At 41.1% G+C, this 10,852-nt stretch overlaps 1 protein-coding gene across 1 annotated transcript in view; it reads right to left on the bottom strand.

The window, feature by feature from the left end:
- The window catches only part of LOC103512487 (sprouty-related, EVH1 domain-containing protein 1), a 27,584-nt gene extending 17,241 nt beyond the window's left edge, over nt 1–10,343 (bottom strand). The window contains exons 1-3 of the mRNA XM_017445428.2: nt 10,254–10,343; nt 9,241–9,358; nt 8,544–8,595 (exon numbers count right to left, since the gene is read on the bottom strand). Of these exons, the coding sequence (XP_017300917.2) occupies nt 8,544–8,595; nt 9,241–9,358; nt 10,254–10,343 (260 nt within the window). The remainder of the gene's footprint in view (nt 1–8,543; nt 8,596–9,240; nt 9,359–10,253) is intronic.
- Nucleotides 10,344–10,852: the final 509 nt, after the last annotated feature.

Consider the following 10,852-nt stretch of genomic DNA (forward strand, 5'->3'; position numbering starts at 1 on the left):
TAGGCCATAACTCCGGCCCTGATTGTCGGATCGAGCTCAAACTTGAACCAGAGTACTACGTTCCTTAAGACCTTTAATATGATCTATCACAAACAGGGGGTTCTTATTTAAGATTTTAAAGTTGGCCCCCGTTTCAAGGACTTCGCAAAAATTTTCGCGAATCGCGATATTGCAAAAATATCCGCATTAAAAATCAAAAAGTTACGGGTTTTTTTGTTTTTCGAAATTTTAAACAGGCTTCGAGAAAAACAATTGAAGCATAAATTCTGGGACACCCTGTATATATATATACCCCATTTACGTATGTATTACACATAACAAAAATGTTAAACCCATAAAATACACGAGACCTTTATTTATTTATTTATTTATTGTTTATTTAGTACAATTTACAATCTTACGATCTATGACCTTATTTAGACTGCTGGGGTAAAGGGACTTTTTAGTAAGCTAATGAAAACGACTCACACAAAGCCCAAAGTGGAAATTTTGACGGGATTCGAACACAAACATCTCAAACCACAAGTCCTACACCTGTTTATTTAGTACAATTTACAATCTTACGATCTATGACCTTATTTAGACTGCTGGGGTAAAGGGACTTTTTAGTCTCATTCGAGCAGGATAAACAAGGTATATTCTGTTCTATTCAATTATCTAGTCGGTAGGTGCCTAGCGAATTTTTCTAGAAAGTACTGTAATATTAGAGGTTTTGTTCCTTCAATATTCATATTGCTTTTATTTCTTCCTTCAGTTACCTTTATGGATAGCCACATACATAATAATATGTACGTGTATAAGCATTATGATTGTCTTGCTAAGTTGTTAGAAAGTGGGTACCACTTCAATTATCTAGTCGGTAGGTGCCTAGCGAATTTTTCTAGAAAGTACTGTAATATTAGAGGTTTTGTTCCTTCAATATTCATATTGCTTTTATTTCTTCCTTCAGTTACCTTTATGGATAGCCACATACATAATAATATGTACGTGTATAAGCATTATGATTGTCTTGCTAAGTTGTTAGAAAGTGGGTACCACTTTAGCTTTTGGTGACATGGACAGTTAGTTACCTACCATGGCTAACTTTCTGGTTAAGTGAAAAATGACAAAATTACACGTTTCCGAGGGAAAAATAATACCAGACTCTCTACTTAAAGCGTAGGTAAAATAGATTCGAACCCAGCACTTCCGGGTTGAGAGTCAGTGAGTGCTCTTTGGACTTTCTGGTTAAGTGAAAAATGACAAAATTACACGTTTCCGAGGCCAAAATAATACCAGACTCTCTACTTAAAGCGTAGGTAAAATAGATTCGAACCCAGCACTTCCGGGTTGAGAGTCAGTGAGTGCTCTTTGTATACTTACCGAATATTTCATAATCTCTCCGAAATAGTTGTTAAGGAACTGATGCAGAATGCACACTATAAGGAACACGTACATCTTGGTGAATTCTACCAAACCCTGGGCGGTTTGGAAATGAAACAGCGCGAAACTCAGCGAGGTGAAGATTTAACCCCTTCTTGTCCTACATACGGATTAACCTCTTCTTGTCGTTTTGTCCTAAATATAGGTAGGTAGGTACATTTACAACTTTCCTTCGAAAAAGACATGGTGGAAAAAGCAGGAGCCAAGCCTAGTGTCGGAGCGTATAAGTAAAGAACATCAGGCAGGTATATCTACAACTCGCAGATTTCAATACACTGATCCTTACCTTTGTACCTAGTTTAATCCGACACTTGAAGAAGAAGAGGAAGAAGAAGAAGAAGAAGAAGAAGAAGAAGAAAAAAAAAAGGACGGAGCCTTATATGGAGCTAAATTTTAAAAACGGTCCTAGGTAATACTGCTGAAGTCTCAATGGTTATAAACGTCACCGTCGACATTAGTTGTAGGGGTAAAGGCCTACCTACCTACCTACCTACCTACCTACCTATCTCTTGGAATACAAATAGGTGCGGATAGGAAGGTAGCTAATAGGTAAATACAAAACAAGATTATCTAGGTATCTATATGTACCTACCTACCTATATATCATGAAAGTTGTACTTATGTAGCGTGAACGGTGAAATGCAGTATATGCAGTGAAGGTATAGGGGTGAGGTGCCCTTTCCTTTCTCGTTCTGAAAAGCCCTAACTTTTTTCTCCCTCGGCCTTCTTTCTCTTTTTCATTCACCGAATACATTCGAAACTGACAAGGACAGAGGATAGATAGAGGGGTAGGATAATAGGTAGGATTTCTCAATTGTCTCAGAATTTTTCTAAATATTTCTCTATGGATTTATGGATTATATTAGTTTATGCCGCTTTTGGTATTCGAACCCCAGTTCCATCGGTTTAGCAATTTTAGCATTCACTGCTTGAGCAATTGCATCACTACTGTGGGACCATTCTATTGTATTAATAAAATTGTTCTTTCCGTGTTCCTATAAAATTACGGAACCTCTGTTCCTCTGTCTGCCTAGTCTTATCCCAAGAACAATTCAACAATGACCATCTTAGGTAGGCAGGTAGGTGTAAGTACATGACATGGTAGGTACATACTTCCTTCTACTTAGGTATCTACATGAAGTTCCGTGATTCCATATTCAGAGTACCTACCTATTATTCAGACTTCTCTCCTATTGTTTCAAATCCTAAGGTGTGTTACACTTAAGACAAGGTTAAACTTTAGTACCTGTCTAGTGTCTAATGTAGTTCAGAATGTTTCAGATCATTTCAAGGTCCAGATTTTGTGATCTGGATACCATTGATCTTACTTGTAGCTCGTCGGAGGTACCTAGAGGCTCCAGAGAAGAAATCTACCTTGGTTACTTGGTACTAGAATGCAAATTACTGCTAATACGACCAGCTACGAGTAGGTACATTTATTAGTTCTGAAAGAATCATCTGATGGAAACTTTCTAAGACAGGGCTTTCCAACTTCCATGTGTATGCGGGCCACTTGGTACATTGGGAGCTACACTCGCGGGCCATTGGGATCGCAGCCCCCCCGCCTAGTGTCGGAGCACTCCCATTTAAATTACATTGCCTACAAGGACATTTTGTGTCGTTCGGAAAAAAATCGTGTCGTGTTTAGTAGGAACACTCTCATTTAAATTGGCATTACCTACAGGACATTCGGGAAAAAATCGGATGAAACTCACTACAAGTGGTAACAGGCCTTAAGACACAATTCTCTGTTCTATACAGGGTGTTTAACTTACGTGACGGATAAGGTGCCGGAGAGGAAGAATAATAATACTCGCCATCATCAATCACCTCTCTGTCCAAACTGTTCTCCTGGGTTTCCAGCACAACCTGTTTGGTGAACTCTAAACTTTGTAGATCATCTGTAGACCGGTCTGCACCTGGAAACAGCATGATAGTAGAGAACATTGAAAATTAGAACAAGAAAGAAAGACTGTTAGGAAGATTTTCGGTTGAAAAAGAAGAGGAGGGGGGAGGAGGAAAAGGAAAAGGAAAAGAAGTATATATGTACAAATAGTAGTAGAAGAAGAGGAAGAAGAAGAAGGAGGAGGAAGAAGGAGAAGGTGAAGAAAAAGAAAAAGAAGAAGAAGAAGGAAGAGAAGGAGGAGGAAAAGAAGAAGAAAAGGAAGACGAAACAAACTTACAAATGGCTGAAATGCAAAATGAAGATTAACATAATGACTTCCATATTAGCGTTATTTAGATACCTATAGATACCCGACTCTGTGACACTTGCTCTGGAAATAGCACATCAGATAGCATTGGCACTAAGAAATCTAAGAATTGAATTGCAGATGGGACCACAGTGGACGAGTCAAAGTACGAGAAATCAAATCTTCCAAATGAGTACCTAACCATCAGACCATCAGGGTGCTTATTACTGATTTTCTACGTCAATGGAGACTACAAAGAGCCATAACTTACCAACCAAACAGGTAAGAGAGAGAGAGAGAGAGAGAGAGAGAGAGAGAGATACCTACATCACACGTCAGACAGAAAGGATATGGGATAGGTATCGATGAATGAAACATTATTCTCACTGCCAAGTACTAATTTAATAACAAATAACATATGCCCGCGAGGGAGTATTATATTTTTGAAGTTCTACCTTGACCTCTGGTTAAGATTCTGATCTTGAACTTTGTTACGTGTGTGGAGTACGTATGTTATAGGTAGATATAAAAAATTCCATGATGGTAAGCCATAGTAAAAGATAGTTCAAACATTTTTCAACCAAAGATACCTACCCAATACCTTTAGCGCACATTGTCATGAGACTCTGAATCTGTAGGCTTGAACTTCTGACTGACAGCTCACAGCCCCACAACAGCACGATGCGGCAAGCAAGAATTTCCCGGGCAACATCAACTCAATGGAGAACGAAGGTAAGCCATAGTAAAAGATAGTTCAAACATTTTTCAACCAAAGATACCTACTACCTACCCAATACCTTTAGCGCACATTGTCATGAGACTCTGAATCTGTAGGCTTAAACTTCTGACTGACAGCTCACAGCCCCACAACAGCACGATGCGGCAAGCAAGAATTTCCCGGGCAACATCAACTCAATGGAGAACGAAGGTCGCTTTTATCAATGAGAGCTCTCCAAGCACACACAGGCCTCGCATATCGCTGGGAAATGTCGCCATTGATTTTTCATGAATGGGGAAGCGAGACTGGAAAACCGACACGTGTCAATTCTGACCTCCGACACGTGACGTCACGTGTGTTGCGTGTTGCCTATCCGGGTGGCCTACATTTGGGCTCCGCAAGGCGCGGTTATTTTTTCGCCCCCCTCTCTTGTTTCCTCGAAATTGAACGGGATTGGTTGGAGTTTTGTGTTGGTTTTCAGAGGGGGTTGAGCTTGGTTGATTTGATGGTTTTTACAGGGCGCTTTCAAGGAGAACTGGCCTACCGAAGGGGGGCGGGGGTATAGACAGATAAAATTTATGTATCTAATGGGCAATTGTTTTACGCGTATTGTGTGCTGGTTTGCAGACCAAGGAGTAAAAAAAATCACCTTTGGAGTAATCAAAATACAGTAAGTCCCCGGACCTTAAAATACATATTTCCACCAATTTTGTGATTTTTTTTAAAATCTGCAGATCGATTTCATTACCTACTTTCCGATAGGTATAGGTACATCGTGCAAGTGTGTACTAACAAACCTACACAGTGAAATGGAAATAAATACCCTTAAGACTCCTAGGTAACCATCTAACCATGGATTTTCTCTATTATTTTACAGAGGGAGCGATGCGCGGTCACTCCACTTTTCCACCCACACACCAATCGTGATAAGTCCTGAAAAATCTAGATTCGGAACAACCATTCTCCGTTGATAAACTCGTTTGTCCAATATGTTCCACAGTTGCGTGCCTTGATTGAGTAACCCGCGCGATGTGTATCCGTTTTTGCCCGTTGAATTTCGTGATTTTGGTGATTTTTTTGTCGACACATTGCAATTTCCGGGATTCTGACAGACCTAGATCTGTCAGACCGCGTGAGTGGCCCAACTCGCCGACACTACAACCATTTATTTTTCATCTGAAGAAAGAAAAACCAATTTATCGATTTATTATAGTGTTCTGGCACAGAACATATCCCTCACGGTTTGTACACGGTTAATATTGTGTGGAGGCGAATGTAATAGACAAACCAATCGAGATTCGATACCTAAGTCCTGAAAAATCTAGATTCGGAACAACCATTCTCCGTTGATAAACTCGTTTGTCCAATATGTTCCACAGTTGCGTGCCTTGATTGAGTAACCCGCGCGATGTGTATCCGTTTTTGCCCGTTGAATTTCGTGATTTTGGTGATTTTTTTGTTCAGTTTTGTGACGTGTGGAGCTCCCGAGATTGATTCGGATGGCGATTGGATGTTTTTCCGACCTGGTGATGATCGGGTAAGTTGGTTTAATTCCTAAGGCCCTCACTATCAGGTAGACCTTACAGGTAGGTACGGCTGAAAAGGTCTACCTGATACTGAGTGGCTGGCCTGATTCCTAATTCCTAGTTAAGAAGGTATAAAAGCTTGTGGTGTTTGTTTAGCCTTGAATTGATTGGGTGAAAGAGCTCTGTAGAATCCTGCTAGGAAAGCCTTGAAAAAAATTCGTTGAATTTGCTTTGCTTTTTGATTTTTTAAGTGTTGTAATAGTGTATGTCTCAGACCTCAGTACTTGGGTAGGTTTCAGGTACGTACGTAGGTCTGTAATCTGTATCATAAATGTATTTCCTGAAAAGGAAATTGAGAACACCACTACTGACTTTCAAAATCCTTCAAGGGGCTGAAAATCCTCTTTTGGGTGAATTGAAGGCTCGAAAAAGGGTTAGAAAACGACTTACAGTTAAGAAAAATAAGAAATGGAATAAGGAATGGAATAAGGAATGGAATAAGAAATGGAATAAGGAATGGAATAAGGAATGGAATAAGAAATGGAATAAGGAATGGAATGAGAAGTGGAATAAGGAATGGAATAAGAAATGGAATAAGGAATGGAATAAGAAGTGGAATAAGGAATGGAATAAGAAATGGAATAAGGAATGGAACAAGAAATGGAATAAGGATTAAGGGGTACCTACAACGTCATATGTATTATATAACTGCTAAGGATTTAACCCACGCACAGTAGGTACCTAGAATTAGGTGTCCAGGGAAACCCATTAGGCACCTATACAATCAAGAAATTTACCTACATTTAACAGCTATCACCTATAATTAGCCTCTCAATTGGGAATACATATTGATCTGATGGGCTCCCCCACTTTCTTGCTCCATCCTACCCTTTTCTTTCTCTCCCTTACCCTTTCCTTACTCTTCGTCTCTTTCCTACCTTTCCTTACTCTTCGTTTCTTTCCTCACTCTTCCACTCTTTCCTTTCCCCTCCACCCCTTTTCCTTGTTCTCCCCCTTTCCTTGCTCCTCCACCATTTCCTTTATCTCCCTTGCCCTTTCCTTTCTCGTTCTGAAAAGCCCTAACTTTTTTCTCCCTCGGCCTTCTTTCTCTTTTTCATTCACTTTTCATAATCTCTCCGAAATAGTTGTTAAGGAACTGATGCAGAATACACACTATAAGGAACACGTACATCTTGGTGAATTCTACCAAACCCTGGGCGGTTTGGAAATGAAACAGCGCGAAACTCAGCGAGGTGACCGCATGGAGAAAGTCCACCATGATAGTCGACGTGAACGTCTGCTCCAGAAAACGAACCAGGCTGAAAAAAAGATAGAGGTTCACCGAATGCATTCGAAACTGACAAGGATAGAGGATAGATAGAGGGGTAGGATAATAGGATTTATTTTTCTAAATTTCTCCAAGGATTTATGGATTATTAGTTTATGCCGCTTTTGGTATTCGAACCCCAGTTCCATCGGTTTAGCAATTTTAGCATTCACTGCTTTAGCAATTGCATCACTACTGTGGGACTAATGCGGATTCCTATAAGAAATACATTGAAAACGAAACCGCCACGCGGTATTCAGCTATTTTGTAGGACTAAGATATGAAACCCAAAAATGGAATTCAGCTCAAAATGAGCAATGACAGTGAACCCCATATGTGGGTTTCAGCCCAAATTGAGCAAGTGTTCAAAATCAGCGTGGCCAGCTGGAGCACATACTCGAAAAGGCTTTGGCGGTGAACGTGTTAATAAAATTATTCTTTCCGTGTTCCTATAAAATTACGGAACCTCTGTCTGCATCTTAGGTAGGCAGGTAGGTGTAAGTACATGACATGATGGTAGGTACATACTTCCTTCTACTTAGGTATCTTCATGAAGTTCCGTGATTCCATATTCAGAATTCTATCCTATTGTTTCAAATCTTACTATTCTTACTAAGGTGTGTTACACTTAAGACAAGGTTAAACTTTAGTACCCATCTAATGTAGTTCAGAATGTTTCAGATCATTTCAAGGTCCAGATTTTGTTATCTGGATACCATCGATCTTACTTGTAGCTCGTCGGAGGTACCTAGAGGCCCCAGAGAAGAAATTTACCTTGGTTACTTGGTACTAGAATGCAAATTACTGGTAATATAACCAGCTACGAGTACATTTATTAGGTAAGTATGCGGGCCACTTGTGTATTCACAGTTCTCTCCTATTGTTTCAAATCCTAAGGTGTGTTACACTTAAGACAAGGTTAAACTTTAGTACCTGTCTAATGTAGTTCAGAATGTTTCAGATCATTTCAAGGTCCAGATTTTGTGATCTGGATACCATTGATCTTACTTGTAGCTCGTCGGAGGTACCTAGAGGCCCCAGAGAAGATATCTACCTTGGTTACTTGGTACTAGAATGCAAATTACTGGTAATATAACCAGCTACGAGTACATTTATTAGGTAAGTATGCGGGCCACTTGGTACATTGGGAGCTACTTCGCGGGCCACATATGTACATAGGGGCGCACCAATCCCAACCCAGATAGGTATGAAGTTTTGTCCTCAACCTTGTTTGAAAAATTTGACCGAGCCGTCCTTAAGCTGAGTTTGACCGGGGCCAAAATGTGTCCACACATAATCGACGACCGTCGATCGATGTGGATCGATGGCCGGTCGATTATGTGTGGACATATTCTCACCTGATTCTAACACACTCCAGATTCAAACAGCTGCACAGGACGTTTCTGGTCACTCATCCAGACACGCGCCACGCCCGACTGTTCCAACACAGGTGTTCCAACGTGCCTTGACGCTAATTACCAATCAAATGGTTCGCAGTTATAATATTCATCTAAATTAATAATTCTACATAGGTAACAGCTATTAAATGTAACTTGAGTCCATGTCCAATGGACCATGCTAGGCCAGCCACTCACTATCATTATTATCATGTAGACCTGACAGGTACACCTGATCAGGTCTACCTTATACCTGATGAGCACACACACACTCACTATCAGGTAGACCTGATAGGTACGGCTGAAATGGTCCGCCTGTCAGGTCTACTTGATACTTGATGAGAACACACACTATCAGGTATAGACTTGACAGGCGGACCTGATCAGGTAGCTGATAGTGAGTGGCTGGCCTTAGGGGTTCACGTTCAGGTGGTGGATTGATCGGTATCTTCAGTGAGCCGAATCGAATCTGTGACGCATATCAGTTGGAACCCTGGAGGTCTCGGCAACTCCCATGGTTGGACAATCCGGGGTCCGTGACTTCGCCAAACTTTTGGACCAAGTGTGGAACAAGGGGTTCCAATTTTGGTCAAACTGGTCGCCTGGTCGGCTAACAAGGTAGAGAGGTACGTATATTTCCTGTCCGGATTTCTCTCACCTTTCTGGCCATTACCTTCCAACTTCATTGTACTGTTGAGGTTCAAGATGTTTTTCTCCAAGTCTTGTACGGGAAAGTCCGTAAACGCACGCCGAGTAAATTGGATGGACTCCATATGCTGACGTGACCAAGAGGACACTATAAAATCTATAAATAGAAGATAAAGACATGGTACCTACTATTATTGATTTTTCTAGCAAGAAAACCAGAGAACTAGTAAGAAAACTAAAGAAGTAGTAAGAAAACTACCTACAAGTGTAACGTAAACGTGTTCACAGCATGCTTCATCTATGTTTCCAATGATGTTTAGAAGTCAGATTCATCACCGTGCGTAGCTTGTTTACTATTGCGAATTAATCTTCGTTATGCTAGGTATGAATGAAGTCTCTCACTTCATTAGGTAGGATTCTGCGAAGTATCTACCTTTTACTTGATTGAATAGGCAGATTGTAGCTCCGTACAGGACTTATCGCAGTTGGCCAAGATTTGAGCATACAAGACGATTTGAGCCTCACTAAGGGCCAAATTTTAAAACCAGATTACGATCCCGATTAGGGAGAACTGTTAATCTTAGCTAAAGCCGGGGATATGATGGTTTCCAGCCAGGTTTCTCTAGCTCGTTCTGAACTACATACATGGATGTGCGATCAACATCCATCATCTTGTTCTTTTGAAGACATGTAAACCCTCTTTTAATTACCAGCGAGCTATAGGTTGGTTCGCTGGTCTGCTCCCCATTTATGTCCCCCAGCTAGACAACTTTGATCCCTAGGGATAGTTGCAATTTTGGGCTTGACATACAAAGTGTTCAAACACATCTTCCACGTATTATTCCTCCAGATCAAATAGGATAGGTACTCATGTCAATACGCCTAGTGCTCTGATCACAATCAGATAAATAATTAGAAGAGCGTATGATGCAATAGCATATTACATCTGAGAGGCCACTGGTCAAAGGAAAAATCGTACGCGAAAACCAGTGACGGATCCCGTAGTAGGGAGCAGGTACTCACATTTTCCACAGAAAATTCATATGGAGCCATCTCGGTCTTGGTCTTCCCCATGTACTTGATCCCTATAACTTCGCAGTGATGGCTGACCATGGGGAAAAATGGGGGAAGTGTAAACTATCTCTATTAACAGCTCCGGCCACCGCGCTACGCCGATTCTCTCAGTGACGGATCCTGAAGTAGGGAGCAGGTAGTCACATTTTCCACAGAAAATTCATATGGAGTCATCTCAGTCTTGGTCTTCCCCATGTGCTTGATCCCTATAACATCGCAGTGATGGCTGACCATGGGGAAAAATGGGGGAAGTGTAAACTATCTCTATTAACAGCTCCGGCCACCGCGCTACGCCGATTCTCCAAAGCTGGTGATTTACGCCCGGACAAACCTAGGTCTGTCAGACCGCCGGCGCCGGAAAGTATGTGGCGGAAAAAGCCTCCGACTTCTAGGTCTCTCAGACGATCTAAAGACTGAAACCGGAAGCTTTTTCCGCGACACATTGGATGAGCACACACACACACTATCAGGTAGACCTGATAGGTATACGGCTGAAATGGTCCGCCTGTCAGGTCTACTTGATACTTGATGAGAACACACACTATCAG

The sequence above is a fragment of the Diaphorina citri genome, unplaced genomic scaffold, assembly GCF_000475195.1.
Source record: "Diaphorina citri unplaced genomic scaffold, Diaci psyllid genome assembly version 1.1 scaffold844, whole genome shotgun sequence".
Classification (NCBI taxonomy): domain Eukaryota; kingdom Metazoa; phylum Arthropoda; class Insecta; order Hemiptera; family Psyllidae; genus Diaphorina; species Diaphorina citri.